The sequence below is a fragment of the Alexandromys fortis genome, unplaced genomic scaffold, assembly GCF_014885135.2.
Source record: "Alexandromys fortis isolate MF-2015 unplaced genomic scaffold, M_Fortis_MF-2015_v1.1 scaffold_72, whole genome shotgun sequence".
Lineage (NCBI taxonomy): Eukaryota > Metazoa > Chordata > Mammalia > Rodentia > Cricetidae > Alexandromys > Alexandromys fortis.
This window is the reverse complement of record NW_026067969.1, coordinates 1,550,874-1,570,771: the sequence shown is the minus strand read 5'-3', so window position 1 is coordinate 1,570,771 and position 19,898 is coordinate 1,550,874. Positions and strand designations below refer to the sequence as shown.

Genomic DNA, 19,898 nt, shown 5'->3' with positions numbered 1-19,898 from the left:
ACTGGCCTCGAACTCAGAGATCCACCTGCCTTTGCCTCCAGAGTGCTGGAACTTAAGGCCTGGGCCATTATACCCAACTTTCACACCCAGCTTTATCGTATTTGTTTATTTACTTATATGTATGGTGAGGTTGTCAGAGGAAAACCTAGAGTGGGATCTCTCCATTATGATTTCCTGGCATTGAACTCGGGTCATTAGGCTTTCGTGGCAAGAACCTTTACCTGGAGAGCCATCTTACCCACCACACTTTTTTTTATTTTAAGATTTATTTATTATATATACCGTGTTCTGCCTGCAGGCCAGAAGAGGGCGCCAGATCTCATTATGGATGATTGTGGGCCACCATGTGGTTGCCGGGAATTGAACTGGGGACCTTTGGAAGAGTAACAAGTACTCTTAACCACTGAGCCATCTCTCCAGCCCAAGCTTGTGGCTTCTGTAATAGTCTTTCACCCTTCCCTTCCCACTTTCCTCCTCTCTCAGACTTTGCTTAGTGTTTCCATGAGAACGCCTCCTTTGTGCTCAGTGTCAGGCGGCACTGTGTGCCAGGTGCTGTTCTGATAAGCGAGGTCACAGCCCCGAGCAAAGCCTTGCTCTGAAAGCTCGCCATTCAGCACTGTTTCGAGCAGGGCCGCCTGCAGTTGTGGTCATGGTACTCTTAGATCACAGCAACTGAACGTCTTTTGCTTTGCACTTTCTGCATTTGGTAACCAGTTCCCTCTGATTGGACACAAGGGCACAGGGGCCAACAGGTGGACTGTGTTTTTACCTATGCTGATGGTAGCCACAAGAAGGGCAGGGCCAGTGTCAGGTGTTGATGACAGGTGATGAATCAAGAACAGGAGTTCCTGGGTGTGAAAGTGTCACCTTGTAGGAACACTCAGGGCACCCCCAAGCTGATCTTGAGCCTAGGTCTCCATCTGGGTAGCCCATTGCCTGCTTCTGAACAGGCTCTTGCCATCTCCAGCAAGTTTGTGTCTGAAGGAGGGTGAGATCCAGGCACACTCAATTCTCACATCTCATAATACTGTGAAGGCAAGCTGAAGCCATGGACATCGACGCGGAGAGAGAGAAAATAACACAGGAGATCCAAGAACTCGAAAGGATTTTGTATCCTGGATCCTCCAGCACCCATTTGGAGATCTCTGAATCCAGTCTCAGTTCAGACTCTGAAGCAGGTATGCCCATGTGTCTGGCATAGCATGGCATGGCCGGAACACCTGTATGTACCCTTTAACTATGTTAGGCTGTGAACTGCTCTGTGGCCAGACTCTTGTTTCTTGCCCAAACTGTCCTCTGCTTTTACCTCAGAAAGTTCCTTCCATTCCCTCAGTCTTTAGCTCTTGAGTCTGCATGTGTATCTGACCTGGAGCCTCCAGACAACAGTGGCATCCAGGAGGGAAGGGAGGGCCCAGAGTCCATCCTGTCAGCTTGAGTAATCTCCATGACCCAGACACCCAGGATTTCTTTCCTAAGCTTAGTGGCTAACATTCCCGTGGGACCCTGTTGTAAGGGTCCCACTCGTCTGTCTGCAGCATGCCCCTGCTGCCTAGGCTCCCACTCTAACATGGTGTGCTTGTGTTTCTTATAGATTTCCTGGCCGATGAGGACTTGGGAACTGCTGCTGTCCCCGTCCTGGTAATTGTTGCTTACTCGGCAGGGCTGCTGGGTTTACCTGCTGCTTGCCGCCTTCCAGACCAACCCAGAGGACTTGTTTGCACTCCTGCTGGTTTTCGTACAACTAGCGCCCATTCATTGTGAAAATAAGGCATCACAGAGTGCGCGCTTCTTGTGGTGCTAGTGATGGAATCCAGGGACTCATTCACACTAAGCTCACACCGTACCATGGAGATCATCCCTGAACACAAGCTATTAGCAAAGCTAAAGTTATCGGCAGAATTGAGCCCTCTAACAGGCTGCTAACTCTAACTGCTGGCTTTTGCTGCACTCACTCTAAAAACATCAGATGTGGGAGGCAGCAGCCCATGTGTCTGGCCCGTTTCACAGCTTAGCCGCTGTACTTGTTTCCATCCAGACAGTGGTCACCATAGAAGACTTAGAAAAGCACCTGGCAGAGATCGAGTCATACCAGAATAACCATGTTTTGCTAACCATATTTTGATCGTTTTAGGAATTTTGTTTGGAGAGTTTTTTTTTTTAAGATTTATTTATTTATTATGTATACAACATTCTGCCTCGATGTATGCCCACACGCCAGAGGAGGGCGCCAGATCTCAGTACAGATGGTTGTGAGCCACCATGTGGTTGCTGGGAATTGAACTCAGGACCTCTGGAAGAGCAGCCAGTTCTCTTAACCGCTGAGCCATCTCTCCAGCCCCCTGGAGAGTTTTTTTTAGACCGTTTTCTTATTTCTTTACCAAACAAGCAAGAATAGAGACCTTAGGGCTGGAGAGATGGCTCAGTGGTTAAGAGCATTGCCTGCTCTTCCAAAGGTCCTGAGTTCAATTCCCAGCAACCACATGGTGGCTCACAACCATCTGTAATGGGGTCTGGTGCCCTCTTCTGGCCTGCAGGCATACACATGGACAGAATATTGTATACATAATAAACAAATATATAAAAAAAATAAAAAAAAAAAAGAATAGAGACCTTAGTGTTTAAGGACTATGTGTCCGCTCACTGGATTGACACAGCCCTGTAGTCATTAGACATTTTGGCATTCCCAGGTTTTGACCCCCATGGCTATTCAGGGAGTTTCTTTGCTGATATCTGACACTTGAGGAACTGGGGATGGGAGTACAACAAACTTGCTGTGAAGTTTGGGCTTCACAGAAATGTGTTGCAAAATTGGAAGCTGCTTGCTATGGTTCCCCAGCCCCAGCATGTGCTTCACAAGCAGAGTTCATGTTGATTTGAAAAGATACACACACTCCGGCTTGAGGGTGATGGGCTCTGTTTTCAGATAGAACTCCTCCCTCACCCCGGTAGGATCAGCTCATGGTTCCGCATTCAGGGGCTCGTACCAGAGCTGCCTCAGTATTCCTTGTGGGTGTGGGCCTGAGCGTGGCAACAAGAAAGGGGGTTACTGTCTCTTCATTTGCCTTTTCTGGCTCCTAACCAGGGAGAAGAAAGGTGGAGTGAGGCCAGCAATGATGAGGAGGACCCCAAGGACAAAGCTCTTCCTGAAGACCCCGAGACCTGTCTGCAACTAAATATGGTCTACCAGGAGGTGATCCAAGAAAAGCTGGCAGAAGTTAGCCAGCTGCTAGCCCAGAACCAGGAACAGCAGGTAAGATTGCCTACTCAAGGCCGGTCTAAGCCCTCCTGACCCTCAGTGTCCCGCAGGATCAGATTCCCAGGACAGTGCTCACAGTGGATCTGTTTGTAGACGAAGACTGCTCTTTTGTTTCCCGGCTGCCCTGACCCGAATAATCGCACAGAAACTGTATCAATTACCACACTGTTCAGCCAGTGGCTCGGGCATATTTCTGTATCTTGAATTAACCCATTTCTATTAATCTATGTATCATCACGAGGCTGTGGCTTACTGGTAATGATCTGGTATCTGTCTCCTTTGGCAGCTACATGGTGTCTCCTTGGCTCCTCCAACTCTATATATTTCTCTTCGGATTTCCTGCCAGGCTTTGCTCTGCTAAGCCATTGGCCAAAACAGCTTCTTTATTAACCAGTGGAAATAAACATACAGAGGGGAATCCCACATCATCTGTTCATCCTCTACCGGCCCTCTTCCTCTTCTTGGCTCACTGATGGCCTTGCTTTTGTTCCAGGAAGAGATTCTGTTTGATCTGGCTGGGACCAAATGTCCCAAGGTGAAGGATGGCAAAAGCCTGCCTTCATACATGTACATAGGCCACTTTATGAAGCCGTACTTCAAGGACAAGGTCACTGGAGTGGTAAGTAGTAAAGACCCCTCTCTCAGCAGTTGGTCGAGTGTCCTAGAAGGAAGGATCTCTCTTCTTTTCCACACTTGTGAGTTCCCTTGGGTCTTTTGGGTTAAAATTTTTTGTCCCCCAAAAGCCACCTCATCCTTTGATGAAAGTTAAGGCCTCCAGCTAACATTGCCCTTTGGGGTGTGTTCCTTTGAAATAGAATCACAGCCTTTAGCAAGTCAGTGTAGACCTGAAACTGCTTATGGCTCTATGTGCCTGTCAGCCTCATGGAGTCTCTGGACACTCCCTTGTGCTGGGGCGATCATGCCCAGAGCGTTTCACTCAGCAGTAGCTTGTAGAACATATGTCTTGGGCCTGGCCCTGCATGTGGACAGCATATGAGGAGGCAAGAGGGAAGATTCTGAGTCTCCGTGGGGGCCTGGAAGGGTGAGTGTGGTTAGTGTGCCATGTCCTGACACTACACTCTGACAGGGGCCTCCTGCCAATGAAGACACACGAGAGAAGGCTGCCCAGGGAATCAAGCCCTTTGAACAGCTCCTGGTGACCAAGTGTAAGTCCAGATAGCCTTCTGGGTGGGCATCCACCAACCCTGGAAAACACAGAGGGCATCCCTACAGCATCCCCACAGCCTGGCCTCTCCTGGACATGTGTGATAGTTCTCAGGCCCTCCCTCCCATGGCCTCATGGGCTCCCTCAGGCTTTGATCACTGGGACTGGCCCCTCAACCCTTAGCCTCGTGCTGTGTTGGGTGCAGGCTAGGCAACACACAGCCCTTCCCAACTTTAGCTATTCTTAGAACACCTAGCCCTGAAAGAATACTCTGAGCTAGGCTTGGGTGGAGGGTGGAATCATGGACCAGAAAGTGTTCTGGCTGGCTGCCCTACTGGCATGCAGGGGGTAGGCTAGAACTGCAGAGCAGATTCTGTGGACGTGTGTGTCTGTGGGGTAGGCCAGGCCTCGTGACATCACATCACTATTTCCTCCTCCTCAGGGAAGCACTGGGAGAAAGCCTTGCTCAGGAAGTCTGTTGTGAGCAATCGCCTGCAACGCCTGCTTCATCCCAAGTTGCTAAAGTAAGTCTGGAAATAGGTCGCCATAGCCTTCCCCGCGCTTGAAGGCCAGGCCGCTCTGGGGCTGGTGAGGGTCAGCATGGCGTGTGTTCTTTTCATTCTCCTGCTGCCCCTTCAACCCTGTGACGTCGACGTCCGTCCTTTACTCTGTTCTGAAATGGGTGGCCGGGCAATGTGGCCCAGTATGGAGCATGGAGGTCAGAAGGAGCACCCATGTTTAGCTGCATGCTGCAGTCAATTTCTCAGATTCTCTTCTCTGGGTTTCTGGGCCTGTCTGTGAAACCAGCTTTATGAGTTCATTGATGGGTACATATCACATGACCAAAGGGCATCATGCAGTGCCCGGTGTGAGTACACAATGAAGGGCATTGTTGTTTTGATAAGTTGCTGAAAACAGATGTCCTTGGGGGCAGGGTGTGAGCTGTGCCAAAAGAGCCACACCTGCTGTGCCTGTGTCATTTAAAAGGGGCTAAGTGGCCACATGATGCTGACAATGTTAAGAACAGAGTAATCAGATCAGAGATGTCTCTTAGAGCTGGACCACAGCTCTAAGACTTGTGTGCTCAATACTGATGGTTTTCCTGAAGTGTGAGTGAACCAGCTCTTTCCAAACAAGGTCTGTTTGCTATTTGCTGTAGCAGTAGCTGCAGAACTAAGTCAGGCTTGCCTGAGATGTTTGTGTCCTGGAAGCCAAGACTGCAAACAACCTGGCAACTCCTACCCTGGATGATGGTATTCTGGTGGTAGGGGTGCCCCAGAGATGGTGCCAGGGCTTTCTTTGTGCTAAGGGACCAAGGCAGAGAGAAAGCACATTCCTGTGCAGGTTTTCCAACTTTGATCCGTGAGACTTGCACAAGTGCGGTTCAGAGGAGAGAACTTCGGTTTCCCTAGGACATCTCATCCACAACTCCTCCACTTTGCCTGCCTTGCAGACTTGAGTACTTACATGAGAAACAGAGCCGAGTCTCTAGCGAGTTGGACAGACAGGCCCTGGAGAAGCAGATTAAGGAAGCAGAGAAGGAGATTCAGGACATCAAGTAAGCTGGGGCCTTCTGGGTGCAGGGGAGAGCTGCAAGCCTTGCATGATACCAGCTCCTTATTCTTTGCTGTAGCCAGCTCCCAGAGGAAACTTTGCTGGGGAACCGGCTGGACAACCACGACTGGGAAAAGATTTCCAACATCAATGTAAGTCGGGCAGCCCTGAGTGCCCACAGCTGCAGCAGTGCTTCTAAGCCAAGTGTGGGTGGGAACTAGGTGGAAAAGTCTCGCCTCCCCCTTGTGCCGTATCCCACTGTAAACTCTACAAACAAGCATGCCTAGCACTGCCAGAAGTGGCAAAGGACTTCATGGGCCCCGCTGTGACAAGGTGCGCTTCCTGAGAAGTGCAGTCTTCAGTGCCTTTGGCTACACAAACGAGTCAGCTCACATAATGACCACAAAAGCCACTGGCTAGCACACAGTGAAAACCCCGCGGTGGGGCTATGATTTTGATATGCTTGGCATCAGTAACTCTCTAAAGGCTGTGTTCCCGTGGGTGCAGTTTGAAGGAGGCCGCAGTGCAGAGGAGATCCGGAAGTTCTGGCAGAGTTCTGAGCATCCAAGCATCAACAAGCAAGAATGGAGTGCAGAGGAGGTGGAGCGACTGAAAGCCATTGCTGCCACACACGGCCACTTGGAATGGCATTTGGTTGCAGAGGAGCTAGGGGTAAGGACCAGAACCTGCAAACCTTGAAAGTCTGGGAGGACATGGACTTCTGGGCTTGGGATGGAGCTCAGTCTCATGCTGAATAGTGTGGTACACACAATCTTAGGAATTAATTTGTTTGGTAAATTGTGCTTTAAAGCAAGTGATTTGTCCCTTTATCTTTTTAACTTTAATTTCCATCTTGTCTGGTTAAATGTAACCATTTACTGCATTTCTTTGCCTTTTATTTGTTGTGGGGAAATGCCTAGAAGCAAACCATAGCTGAGCACCTACCACATCCCACCCCTAAGTCCCGTGGCTGGTGAGCTGGCTCAGATAGTGAGTCTCCTGGAAAAGCCTTTCCATGAGGGGATGATTGATGGGCAGGTGCAGACGCAGTGTTGTGTGGCTGTCTTATCTGCCTATCTAAGGTTCTAAATAGCCTGCCTCAGAGCTTGAGAGCCAGAGGATTCCTGTGAGAGGCTTTGAGGGGCATTCCCACAGCATCTCCTCCCATCCCTCTAGGAATTGGCAGTGTCATCTAGACATCTGAGTTAGCTGTCACAAGGATTTTTCTTGTTTGTTTTTAATACAGGGTCTCACTCTGTAGTTCAGGCTCACTTAAGACTCATGGCACTCTTCTGCTTCAGGCTCCCAAATGCTGGGATTAGCAACACAGTTGTCTATGGCCAGGTTTTCTTTTACAAGCCATAGAACCCTCTCTGAACTGCTCCTATTCTGGGCCCCTCCATGGTCTAGCAAACTATCGCTCCCCAGGAGCCAGAAGAGGAGAGCTCTGCTATACCGAGTGCTGCCTGTAGTTCAGGCCCCCTTCTCCTGGAAGCCCTTGGAGGGCTGTTTCTGGGCATCTCTGCGTGTGCAGGGTGAAGCCCAGTGATGCTCATTCATTTCTGTCTGGCCTTGGGAAGACAAGCCGCAGTGCCTTCCAGTGCCTGCAGAAATTCCAGCAGTACAACAAAGCCTTGAAACGCAAGGAGTGGACAGAAGAGGAAGACCACATGCTCACCCAGCTGGTCCAGGAGATGCGTGTTGGGAACCATATTCCATACCGCAAGAGTAAGCCCACCACAGCAAAAGGCATCCTCTCATCCCTTGAGCTGCTCCAAGCCCTAGTGGCCTGAGGCCTAGGTCCCTGGAGGCAGAGATTTGTAGAAGAGTTCACAGCTGTACTAGGGAGTGTGGGCGGGGGAGTGAGGGGCCTGGTGACCAAAATGACTCCTCTCTGTAGCTTCTGGGAGACCCCTCTCTTCCTGCTTATTGCCTGCATAAGATGAGTCAGCCCCTGTCTTCTCTGTCCCCAGTTGTCTACTTTATGGAAGGAAGAGACTCCATGCAACTGATTTACCGTTGGACCAAGAGCTTGGATCCTAGCCTGAAAAGGGGGTTCTGGACCCCAGAGGAAGATGCTGTAAGTCTGTCACCCAGAGAAAACTACTCAGGAAGCTTGCCTGGCTACCCTAAGTACAACTGTGTGCCCTTTTTAAGCTCGGGGTAGAGGCATTGTCTATTCGCTTCTTTCCTGCAGAAGTTGCTTCAAGCTGTTGCCAAGTATGGGGCGCACGACTGGTTTAAAATCCGGGAAGAGGTGCCAGGTAGGAGCGATGCCCAATGCAGAGACCGGTGAGTTGCCCACACTGGCTGAAGGAGCGACTTGCTTGAGTCACACTTCTGTAGGCAGCGACCCAAAAGTGATTCGTCCACAAGCGCTTTGCATACTGGGGGTGGCGCTGCTGGGAATCAGAACTTTCCTATTTTTGTTGTCCATAAGGAGTCAAATGCTAGTGGCAACTCTTGCCGATATCCTCCCACATTGCTGGGGAGACGGTCCCCATCAGGCTACTAGGGTTCTCTCCTTTTCTTTCAGTGGTTTGTTCAGACATGTTTTACTCTACCTTGTTAATGTAAATTGCCTACAGTCCACACTCTAACCCCACAGAACCCCATTCAAACAGGCAAAGGTCTCCAGAGATGCACACGTAGCCAGAAGGCCCATGAAAAGATGCTCAGTAACTAATTTCAGGAATGCAAGTCAGAACCACAGTGAAATATTTCACACAGATATGGGTAGGGGCAGCTGTCAAAACAAACAAACAGAAACAAAAGAACACAGTAACAAGTGCTCCTGGGTAGCAGAGCACGGCCTTTGGAGAATCCAGAGCATTAGGCAGCACTATGTGATATATTGCAGTCTCTACCTGCAAAACTCAAGTGCCCCAGGCAGAAACTCTTGTACCGGACAAGAATGTTTATAGAACGTTGTTTATCATTGTCGATAGGAACATGTGGGATGCAAATTTGGAGTCCTGGCGTTTGCAAGGACGGGCATTCTGATAGATGCTGTGTTTCCGTTCATTTGGTTCAAAGGTGCATGAGCCTTGAACATTTTGACCATTTGGACAAGTGTTTCTCAAGACATGCTTATTTCAGGAATGTTCCTGAGTCAGTGACTGTTGTGTTTGGCTTTTTGGGAGCTGCTAGACTTTGTGCAAAGTGTCCCTATTATTGTATGCTCCCACAAGCAGCATGTGAGTGTTCAGGCACTCTGTCTTCACCCCAGCATGTGTTCCTGTTGTCACTGTCTCTGCTTGGAACTGCACCTTCTAAGTGCCCATGAAGTAGCCTCCCGTAGTAACATCTCGCAGCAGCCCCTGTGGCTCACTGCTGAGCCTCTCTGCTGGGCCTGCTGGTTTCTTACATGCGTGCATCTCTTTGGAGAAACATCTGTCAAGTGCCTTGCCTGGTTTGAATTACTTGTCTTTACATTACTGGCTTGTGAGGGTTATGTGCGTCTTTATGCATTCTGGATGCAAGTCCCTGTCAGGTGCAGGATTTGCATGGTATGCCAGTCAGTGGCTCATCTCTCCTTTCTTTTCCAGAGCCCTCAAAGCAGTGGTTCTCAATCTGTGGGTCATGACCCCTTTGGGGTTTGAGTCACCCTTTCACAGGATATACATAACAGTTCATAACAGTAGCAAAATTACAGTTATGATGTAGCAACAAAAATAATTTTATGGAGCTGGGCGGTGGTGGCGCACGCCTTTAATCCCAGCACTTGGGAGGCAGAGGCAGGTGGATCTCTGTGAGTTCAAGACCAGCCTGGTCTACAAGAGCTAGTTCCAGGACGGGCTCCAAAACCACAGAGAAATCCTGTCTCGAAAAACCAAAAAAAAAAAAATAATAATAATAATAATAATTTTATGGTTGGGGGTCACCACACCATGAAGAAGTGTATTAAAGAGGCACAGCATTAGGAAGGTTGAGAACCACTGCCTTAAAGCATAAAAATTTTTAAATGTTTGATTAAGTCCAGCTTGTCTTTATTTTTATTTATTTATTTGCTTGTGGTGTCGGTCTAAGAAATTATTGGAGAAGACGGAGGAGCAGTGGTGGGTCTTAAACTGTCCCTCTGTTTGCACACCATTTCCAGCTACATCAGAAGATTGCATTTCAACCTGAAGAAGGGACGGTGGAATGCAAAAGAAGAGCAGCAGCTGATCCAACTAATAGAAAAATACGGTGTCGGTGAGTTGTTGGGCACTTGTCTTTCCTGTCGCTGCTGGCTCTGAGCATGCTGGGAATCCCCACAGCCATCTGGAGACCTGCGTCTTTTCAGATCTTAGGCTGCTCTCCTGGTGTCAGCTTCTGCCTCAGGCTCAGTCTTAACGTGCGGCAGTGTGTCTCCCCATTGCAAACACTCTTTTGTTTTAGTGCTGGTGCTGGTGATGGAATCCAGGACCTTAGCTGGCTAGACAGGCTTGCCTCCAGGCTCCAGCCCCATGCTCTCCATTACAAACGAGTGATAGTCACTACAGGAAATTGGGAAGCAGACGAAGTGATACATACCTTTCATTCTGGCACAAACACACAGCACGCACAAATAACTATAAAGCACCAGGTAGAGACCATTCATGAGCATTACCCAAGATTCACCTGTGGCCTCCATGTTCGTGTGCACACACACACCTGCAGTTATTATGTTGCCTAACATTGTCACAGCTGTGCTACCCTTTGGGAGTCTTCTGGTCCTGCTCCCGTGTCTTCAGTGGCTGCTCTGGTGCTCTGTGCAGAGGAGCCTCTGGGATATCAGTCACATCTTTTGTGATTGGTGTTTGCAGTATTTCCTAACTTTTTACTGCAGGGCAGAAGTGGGTGTTTGTAGCTAAATCTTGCTGATACTGGTGATACCACCTCAGAAAAACACTATCGTTCTGGGACATGCAAAATACAAAGGATTTTGTCACCTGTTGCCACACTTCCCCATAAGTGCGACCTCCAGGTGTCCCTCTGCAGCACTAGGAACAAAGCTTTGACATTGTCTCTTCAGAGCCTTGGTCCAGCAGATGCACCAGGGCCTGGAGTGACTTTGCCTTCCTACCTGTGTGTGCCAGAACTTCCTCAAGGGGTTGGTCAGTCCTGAGATACAGATCCTGCCAAACACAGGTGCTCTGGCTTCAGTAGTAACTGCCTCTGGCCAAGCATGAGGGACGACCATCCTGATAGCTTAGCCTCAATCCTAAAGGCTGGAGTGTGATTGTTTTTGCAGGTCATTGGGCACGAATAGCTTCTGAACTGCCCCATCGGTCAGGCTCCCAGTGTCTGAGCAAGTGGAAGATAATGACCAGGGTGAGACATTTGTTTGCTAGCTTTGCTCGGGTGGAAGGCCCATGACCTGCGGGGGTGCTTGGGCAAGGGCGGAGGGGTGGGGAGAGTGGGGAGCACGCAGGTTCTGGCCCTTCCGTGTCCTTTTCAGGAGACCATGCCTCAGCAACAGTGTGCTCTGACCCTGGAGGTGTTCGTGCCCGGGACCTCTTTAAGGCTAGCCTACCTGCTTGTCATAGCACATCTGGGCAGCTGAGACCTGAAGCACTCCTTTCCTCCCCTCAGAAGAAGCAGCATCTCCAGAGGAGGAGGGGGCGGAGGCCCCATCACAGTAGCCAGTGGAGCTCGAGCAGCAGCAGCAACAGCAGCGACAGTGAGAGTTACGGTGGCAGCAGCAGCAGCAGCAGCAGCAGCAGCAGTAGTGAAGACTCGGGATCAGAAATGGAGCTGGAAGAGTCTCTGGAGAACGGCAGAGCACTGGTTCCTCCACAGCACAGAGTGCCAGACATTGACCTGTGGGTTCCTACCATGCAGACCACCAGCCAGTCCCAGAGAGAAGGGGCAGGACGCTACCTAGAACACCGTGCTGTGTCCAACACACTTGATGCCACTCAGAGTCACCACAAGGAAGATTCCATCACCGTCTCCACTCCTGAGGTAAGCCAGGTGCAGATGCCCTGTGAGCCCCACAGCACTGTTTCAAGAGGGTCCAGTACTAGCAAACATGGAAGACCCAGCCAGCAAGGTGGGCCTCAGTGCACCCTAAACGTGAGTGCTCTGTGCTCCTAGTGGTCACTAACGCTGACACTCTGGACAGTTTGGTTTCTGACCTGGCCACAGCCATGTCCTCTTGTTCACTAAAATGTGTTGCTTAGGGCTGATTTCAGAGTTGTTCAGTAGTAGTGGCCTTCACAATGCAGCCTCCATTGTCCCCAAGTCATGACATCCGCTTTAGGGCGCATCTGAGAGGGCGGTTTCCACCTCCAGCTGCTGAGTCGAGAAGGTGTTCTTGGGCAGTGTCTTTCTAACTTGGCTGCTTGTGTGCATCCACCTGTCTCTCTGGCCTCAGAGCTGGGGCCTGGAGCCGGATGCAGCTCTGGCAGTGACTAGAGCAGCCTTGTGGGCTGCGTAGGCTGCTCTGCCCAGAGCATTGCTGGAAGGATGGTGTAGCTAGCTCAGCCATGGTACTGCCTGCCATGTGGACCAGAGCATCTCGTAGAGAAGGAGCTGATCCAGACCCTACCTGAAGACCACATATTTGTCTTACTACAGAGCACTTTCCCAATAGCAAGTGGTGTTCATGATGTATGCTGTGGGGTCTCACAAGGAGGTGTTACACCTGCACCAGGTTCTGCTGCAGCCAGCCTTACTTGGTCTCTTTTGATATACAGCTTGCTTTGAAAGTGCCCCTAGAGAAAATGCTGAAGTTGGTCAGGACCCGCCCAACCACCCAGAGCCACACACTGGTGAAGAAAAGACCAATGCAGCCACCCCTGCCTAATTCATGCTTGGGGTCTGACCCTGGTGACGGTATGGCTGAGCCCCATCTGCGGCGGCTGTGGCGTGGAACTTTACAGCATAAGCTGAGACGCAAGAGACAGGCTTTGCACCGCAGGCTCCTTAAACACAGGCTTCTGCTGGCTGTGATACCCTGGGTGGGTGACATCAACCTGTCCTGCACACAAGCTCCTAAGAGGCCTGCAGCAGTGCAAACTCAAGGTACAATCCAGGGTTCCTGGGACCCTTCTGGAGCTGGGGCGGGAACAAGCCCTGGAAGTGCCTCTTCTCCTGGCAGAGGGAACCACAGGGGAGGGACCTGTGGAGAGGCAGATCCATGAAGAACAGATAGGACTGTCACCGAAGGGTTTGAAGATGAACAGTTGGGCCACCCTTTTCTCCCTGCCCTTGTGAAACAAGGTTCAGCTAGATTTGGGGTAGTAGTGAGAGGCTTAGGGGGCCCTACCTTCTGCTCTCGGAGGCAATGTGGAACACTAAGTCTGCTCTGCCCCAGACTCTGTTGGGGAGCTTCAAAACTGGGGCTACTTTGTGCTTTGCCCTTGTCCTCTAGCTGATGGCATCAGGATGCAGTTAGAGAGTGCCCGCCTGACCAGCACTCCGGTGTTCACACTGCTTATTCAGGTAAGCATCTAGCAAGTTGCTGTCTGCTTTCTTCTTCTTCTTCCTCTTCCTCCTCCTTCTCTTCTTCCTTTTTTTTTTTGTTTTTTTGTTTTTTTGTTTTTTGAGACAGGGTTTCTCTGTAGCTTTGGAGGCTGTCCTGGAGCTCACTCTGGAGACCAGGCTGACCTCGAACTCTCTGCCTCTCAAGTGGTGAGATTAGAGGTCTATACTGGTAAAGAAGCATGCATGGAGCCTAGGTCCAAGCTAGAGGCTGTGAAATTGTCATGACCTCCCTGGGCAGTCAGAGGCTTTAGGAGTTTGGATCTACTCCTGGAACAGCCATGGTTAGTACTGCCTTCCATCTCCTGGACCATCTTTGCGGGGAGGTTCTTATTCTCAGGTCTCTCAGCTATTGCAGATTGATACTGCAGGCTGCATGGAGGTAGTTCGAGAGAGGAAGACCCAGCCACCTGTACTGCTCCAGCCTGGTGCCCAGAACCCCCAACCACATCTTCTGCAGGTAACAGACACTGGGAACAAGAAGGTCATGCTGGGTACAATGCCATACTCCTTTAATCTAAGCACGTGGAAGGCCGAAACAGGCGGATCTCTGTGAATTCAAAGCCAACCTGGTCTACATAATGAGTTTCAGGCCAACTAGAGCTACATAATGAGACCTAACCTCAAAAAAATTAAAAAAAAAAAAGGAGCAAGCCAGGCAGTGGTGGCTTACACCTCTAATCCCGGCACTCAGGAGACAGAGAGGCAGAGATGGATAATGGGCAGATCTCTGAGTTCAAGGCCAGCCTGGTTTACAGAGCAAGTTCCAGGCTCCAAAGCTACAGAGAAACCCTGACTGGAAAAGAAAAAAGAAAAAAAGGAGTGAGAACAACTATACTTCCAACCCCTGCCCCATGGTGGCCCAGATTCGGTGTCTCAGCTCTTCCTTGGAGGAACAATTTCCAGGCATTTCCTTAGAAAAGTTGGCTCTCCCTCAGAACATCCCTTACCACACCTTCTCAGGGAGGCATCTGTGTGAGGCTGCCCCACAGGAGGCCTGATTAGAGTCTGGGGGAGGTAGCTTACCAGCTGTAGTTCAGTTTGGGGGAAGCTTTAGCTTGGAGCCCTGTCACCTGGGGAAGCAGTAACCAAAAGAGCACTCTGGTGTCCGTAGCCCCTAAGCCCCCACTGTCCAGTGATGATTTGATGAGCTCTGGCCAGTAGCCTTTAGTGGAGCTGTCCTGAAAACTTCCAGCAGTGGCTGTCCTTTCCCGGTCCCCCTGCGCTCAGTGCAGACAGGAAAGCCCCAGAGTTGCAGTGGGTGGTGAGCCTTCGGAAGAACTAATGGGATCTGGCAAAGATTCTACAGACCGACTTTCCTGTCTTCACAGGCATCCTCCAGTGCCAAGAACAGCACAGGTACCACTTGCCACATCTTTCTCTCTTCTGGTGGGAAATGCTCTGCATCTGAGCCACGGCCTCTAGCAGCACAGCCAGTTGCCCTGAGAATAGGCTAGAAGGGCCTGGAACTGCATGGACTTTCAACTTTGGGCAGCCACTGAGGGCTCGAGGCACCGTGTTGTGTCACTTGTTGGGAGAACCAGCAGTCCTGGTTTTGAGCATCTTTGAGGTTTACAAACCATTCTCTCACAGCTTGTTAGACATAGACTGGGTGGAGGCTGGAGAGATGGCTCAGAAGTTAAGAGTATTGACTGCTCTTCCAGAGGACCCAGGTTCAATTCCCAGCACCCACATGGCAGCTCACAACTGTCTGGAACTCCTGTTCCAGGGAATGTAGCATCCTCACACAGACATCAGTACACAAACAATAAAAATTATTTTAACAAAATGTAGACTGGGCTGTCTCTGGCATCTGCTGCCCTCTGTGAACAGAGTGCCTTGGGTTGGGTGAGCTAAAATTCCACACATGGGCTTGCTGGTGTTCCTGGGCACATTGCCTGAAGTTCTCATCAAGATAGTTGTCTCTTCCTCTAGGCTGCCTCTCAAGCATCCCGGGTCAGCAAACTGCAAAGAGAGACGGCCACAAAGGGCGTCCACAGCTGGGATCCTGCGGTGCTGCGGCTGCCTCCTCCCAAGTTCCTGTAGCAGCCCCACGTGGCCTCCGGCCAAAACCCAAGACTGTATCTGAGCTGCTTCGTGAAAAACGGCTCCGTGAGTCCCGTGCCAAGAAGGCCACTCAGGCCCTCACCGCCATCAATAGCCAGTTGCTGATATCCTCACCTGTGATCCTCCAGCCCCCTCTGCTGCCAGCCCCCCAGGGTTCCCCCGTAGCAGGCCCTGCAACATCCAGTGTAGAACTTGCTGTTCCTGTGGCCCCAGTGATGGTCAGTTCAAGTCCTTCTGGCTCCTGGCAGGTGGCTGGGATCTCAGCCACAGACAAGCAACCCCCCACCCTGCAAACTGTTCCCCAAAATCCTTCCCACAAAGGGACCCAGATTGCAGCCCCTGCTGCTTTTAGGAGCCTGGCCCCAGCTCCCATGCAGGTCCCCACAAACTGCCCCCCAAGTACTCTTGGACAGTCTCAGGCTTCTGCCACATCCCAGAAACAGGGCCCGCCCCTTCTCCCAGCAGCCCCCAGCCCCACACAGCTACCTGTACAGCCCCTCAGTCTACCACCAGTTCTTGGCCCACAGGCAAGTGGGCAGCCCCTGGCAGCCAAGGCCAGCCTGCCTGTCAACTGGGTACTCACAACTCAGAAGCTGCTCTCTGTCCCAGTACCAGCTGTGGTGGGCCTCCCCCAGTCAGTGATGGCCCCTGAGACTGTAGGACCACCAACAAAACAGCTACCTTCCCCTGCCATGACTCCTGCTTGCCAGGGACAGCTTCCAGTCAGTGCAGACACAGAGCCCAAAGGTCCTCAGGGCCACGAAACACCACCCACATCTGGACACGAAAAGAAGACCCTGAACCTAAGTCTGCTTTCCCAGGAGAGTGAGGCAGCGACCCTGGCGTGGCTGAAAGGCTGCCAAGGCGCCTGTGTGCCCCCACTGTGGAGCAGGATGCCCTATCAGCCCCCTTCACTGTGCAGCTTGCGAGCATTGTCCAGCCTCCTCCTCCATAAAAAGGACTTGGAGCAAAAGGCTTCTTCACTGGTGGCCAGCCAGGCAGCTGGGCCCCAAACTGAGCCCTAGCCTGGAGCCCTACAGACTTCCTTGGAACTGGTACAGAGGCAATTCCGGGACAACCCAGCCTACCTCCTGCTGAAGACACGTTTCCTGGCTATCTTCTCCCTTCCCGCTCTCCTGGCCACTCTGCCTCCCAACAGCGTCCCTACCACACTGTCAGCAGCCATGGCTGTTGGTTCTGAAAGTGACAGTGAAGACCTTGGTGACCTGGAACTCAAGGACAGAGCCTCGCAGTTGGACTGTCCCACCTGTAGAGTACAAGCGGACCCAGCAGCCACAGCCGCCGTACAGGTAAGGATGCTGGGGCAGACAGACGGGTCCTGCAGTACCTTGCCCGCCTGTGTGTGTCTGGCTTGCTGGGAGTGTTAAGCTGGGCAGGTGGAAGTTGTGCAAGGGAGCATTCTGTGGGTTTCTGAAGGAGGAGGAAGCTCGTCCAGTCTGCCCGGTTGGGAACGGGCTTAGCAGAAGCTGCCTCTCCTGGGCTGGCTATAGCAGAAAAGGGAGACAGCCTTCTACTGTGACAGCCCCACCCCACGCACATACCACACACCCAAACTCAAGGTAGAGAGGCAGGCCTGACACGTGACACATGGGGTGGGCTGTGGGTACAGTGGAGGTGAGAGTTGCCCTTGTTTGTGCTCTCGTGGGTACAGAGTTCCTCCCAGGCATCTCTTGCTCACAGAGCTGGGCCTGGCAAGACGGTCTGTTTCCCATAGGACCCATTTCCTGCCCTTCCTGGCTACTCCCAGGGAGCCCTACCCAGCCTCTTCCCCGCAAGGGTTAGACCTGTAGAACCTTCACGCAGCTGTCGCTCCATACCTGGTCATGCTACCTTAGTTCCAAGGGGACCTGGGAATCTGTCTCCTTTGGTCAGCACCTCAGAGCAGGAGAGTGGTTACCATGGGATTGCCTAATGGTTGGAGACCCTATCCGAGGAACAGAACTGCAGAAAGCTGGGACCTAGCTGCTCCCATGTATCTGTCCTGGGGAAGCATATGCTAGCAACTGCCTGTCCCCGATGTTCGGGCTGGTGGCAGTGGGGGTTGTCCTCCCTTCCCCATTCCCTGCCTGTTCTGGCTGTCATCACTCTTGTCTTCCCTGGCCTGGCTTTTTATTATTTCAGAGAGCTCCAGGTTCTGGTGAGGACTCTGCCCCCTCCCACCTGAGTGCTTCTGATGACCTTGATGTGCTTAGAACACGGCACGCTTGCCATTCACGGACACGGAGGCTGCTGTGAGCCACAAGGTGAGTCCCTATGGAGCCTGCCACACTGCCACCAGGAAGACGCAGAATCCAGAGTATGGGCTCCCTCAGCCTTCCACTGAGCTGAGGCACAGATAGCGCTATCAAGTCTGAAGGCTGGACTTATGCGGGAAGGGCAGGCTTCTACCCAAAGCCCCATGTTGCTCAGTGTGCCACAAGGCCTTGGCACTACTCCCTCTGCCTGGGTTTTGTCCCCTCCCTGGGGTGTCAGCTCCTCAGAGCATCCTCTCTGACAGCTTGTCTTGCCCTGAGTCTCAGCTACTCCCCACATGCAGCCCATCAGCATGGTCACCTGCTTGTGGTCTCTGATCACAGACTCCAGGCTGTACCTTGCTTTCATTGCTGAGTCCCTGGGTTCAGGCCAGGGTAAGCACGGAAGGCATTGGAACTGTGAGGGGCGGGAATCTAGGATGTTCTCATTGGCTTGTGAAGCCACCATAAGTTGTGCTGCTTGTCCTCAGGCAGTACCACCTGTGGGTCTGTCCCGGAGCCTGGGGCCTGCTGCGGTGAGAGCACTGTCAAGAGTATCCCTGTGTTTCAGCACAAGGACTCAAGGGGCCAGAAACCCACTCTTACACCAGGCAAGAGGCAGGGCCTAGGCCTGACCAGAAGTCCACAATCATCTGCGAGAGGAAGCGGAGGCCAGGAAGCTGCAGCCCTGCAGAGGAACCTGTCTGCAGCCAGCAACAGGGACAACAGTAACCGTATGATCACAGGCTTAACTGCTAACAAATGCAAATCCATGTATTTGAAGAAATAAAGTAAATGTCTATTTTTTTACTTTAAAGCAACACATAGCCTTTTGTGGTTTTTGTCATCTAGGGCTGGGTTCCCACCAGCATCTAGGGATGTGGTCACCTGCCAGTTCTGAGACTCCCACACCCTTGGCTGCCCATGCAGCCCCTGCACCCAGTACTTTTCCAGAGAGCAGGGAGAATGGAGAAACAGCTCTTCTTCCATTTCATGAAAATGTGTCAGCTGGCCTATACCTCCCAAGGTGGGGTTTCTAGAACCAGCATCTGCCACAACAGCAACTCCCCCTCATGCTGCTAGGCATGTCTTTGGCATGGACCCAAGACCCAATTGGGTCTAGCCTCTTGCTTCTCTTAGTCACTGTTATGATCCTGACTCTCTTAGTCCTGGGCCCCTTGGAGCCAGCAGATGGCTCATTGTGCGCACTGCTCCAGCTGTGGCTGCCCCCTACCCCTGTTTCAAGGACATCAATACATCCAGGAACCATATTTTTAGTGACTCTCTAGCTTCTGCCTTAGATGTCTTCATTTCAGAGTACTTGGGAGTTTTTCAGGTGTCTTTGTACTATTGATTTCCTCCTCAGTTTTATGGCCAAGAGCTTGGCATTTTTACTAACACTGTTAAGACACTATGATGTGTGTTTTTGCTATTTGGAGACACAGAGCTGTGAAGGCCTGTTGCTGGCTTCCCTGGGGTGACTGCAAAGCCGTGAACCCCTCTTTGCCGTTCTGGAAACCCAGGCAAGGCCTAGTCCCTAGCAGTGTGGCTCCCAATGGCCAATGAGGGTAGGAAGAAGAGCCAGCAGAAGGGTTGAAAGCCGCAAAGGAATGGACCACTTGGGGTGCTTACGACAGCACTGGGAGCTTTACCTTAACTCAATCCAGCAGGCCAGGCAGCAGCACCTGTCAAACAGCCACACTGGCTGAGCAGGGCTGGCAGGTCCCCACACCCATCTCAAGCAGACTCTTGAAGGGCCACCCTGAAGTAGAGGCTGTGACACAGTCCATAAAGGACTCTAGGTGCCTTTAGCCTGTGGATTTGGACCAAGCTTTGTCCTGGTGCCTGGTTGGCTCTGCAACTTCCTGGATTAGCTCTGAGTTGACCACAGGGTGGAAATGCTCCAATGATGGAGATGAAGGTTATTGGGACGTCATATCTCTACTAAATGCCATATTGTGGACTGCCGGCTCTGGTGTGGCTGGAGCTTGTGAGTAAACCAGGATTGTGGGTAATCCCTTTACCCTGTAGTCGTGACCATGTCCTGCCGCACCTACCCTGTACCACTGTCCCTAGATGTTAGGGAGGGTCTGAGACACGGTGCCATACTGGAAAATAGCTTTAGAAGCCTAGATGGAGGAGGGCCTGGGACCAC

At 51.5% G+C, this 19,898-nt stretch overlaps 1 protein-coding gene across 1 annotated transcript in view; it reads left to right on the top strand.

The window, feature by feature from the left end:
• Snapc4 (small nuclear RNA activating complex polypeptide 4) overlaps positions 1-18,560 on the top strand; it is a 19,907-nt gene extending 1,347 nt beyond the window's left edge. Inside the window, exons 2-23 of the mRNA XM_050155100.1 lie at positions 1,036-1,178; positions 1,592-1,638; positions 3,083-3,250; positions 3,750-3,875; positions 4,344-4,422; positions 4,864-4,945; positions 5,875-5,979; positions 6,055-6,127; positions 6,483-6,647; positions 7,556-7,703; positions 7,949-8,055; positions 8,173-8,267; positions 10,075-10,169; positions 11,191-11,270; positions 11,532-11,903; positions 12,638-12,965; positions 13,315-13,385; positions 13,774-13,884; positions 14,756-14,783; positions 15,360-16,801; positions 17,634-17,755; positions 18,235-18,560. Of these exons, the coding sequence (XP_050011057.1) occupies positions 1,036-1,178; positions 1,592-1,638; positions 3,083-3,250; positions 3,750-3,875; positions 4,344-4,422; positions 4,864-4,945; positions 5,875-5,979; positions 6,055-6,127; positions 6,483-6,647; positions 7,556-7,703; positions 7,949-8,055; positions 8,173-8,267; positions 10,075-10,169; positions 11,191-11,270; positions 11,532-11,903; positions 12,638-12,965; positions 13,315-13,385; positions 13,774-13,884; positions 14,756-14,783; positions 15,360-16,516 (3,580 nt within the window). The 3' untranslated portion in view covers positions 16,517-16,801; positions 17,634-17,755; positions 18,235-18,560. The remainder of the gene's footprint in view (positions 1-1,035; positions 1,179-1,591; positions 1,639-3,082; positions 3,251-3,749; positions 3,876-4,343; positions 4,423-4,863; positions 4,946-5,874; positions 5,980-6,054; positions 6,128-6,482; positions 6,648-7,555; positions 7,704-7,948; positions 8,056-8,172; positions 8,268-10,074; positions 10,170-11,190; positions 11,271-11,531; positions 11,904-12,637; positions 12,966-13,314; positions 13,386-13,773; positions 13,885-14,755; positions 14,784-15,359; positions 16,802-17,633; positions 17,756-18,234) is intronic.
• Positions 18,561-19,898: the final 1,338 nt, after the last annotated feature.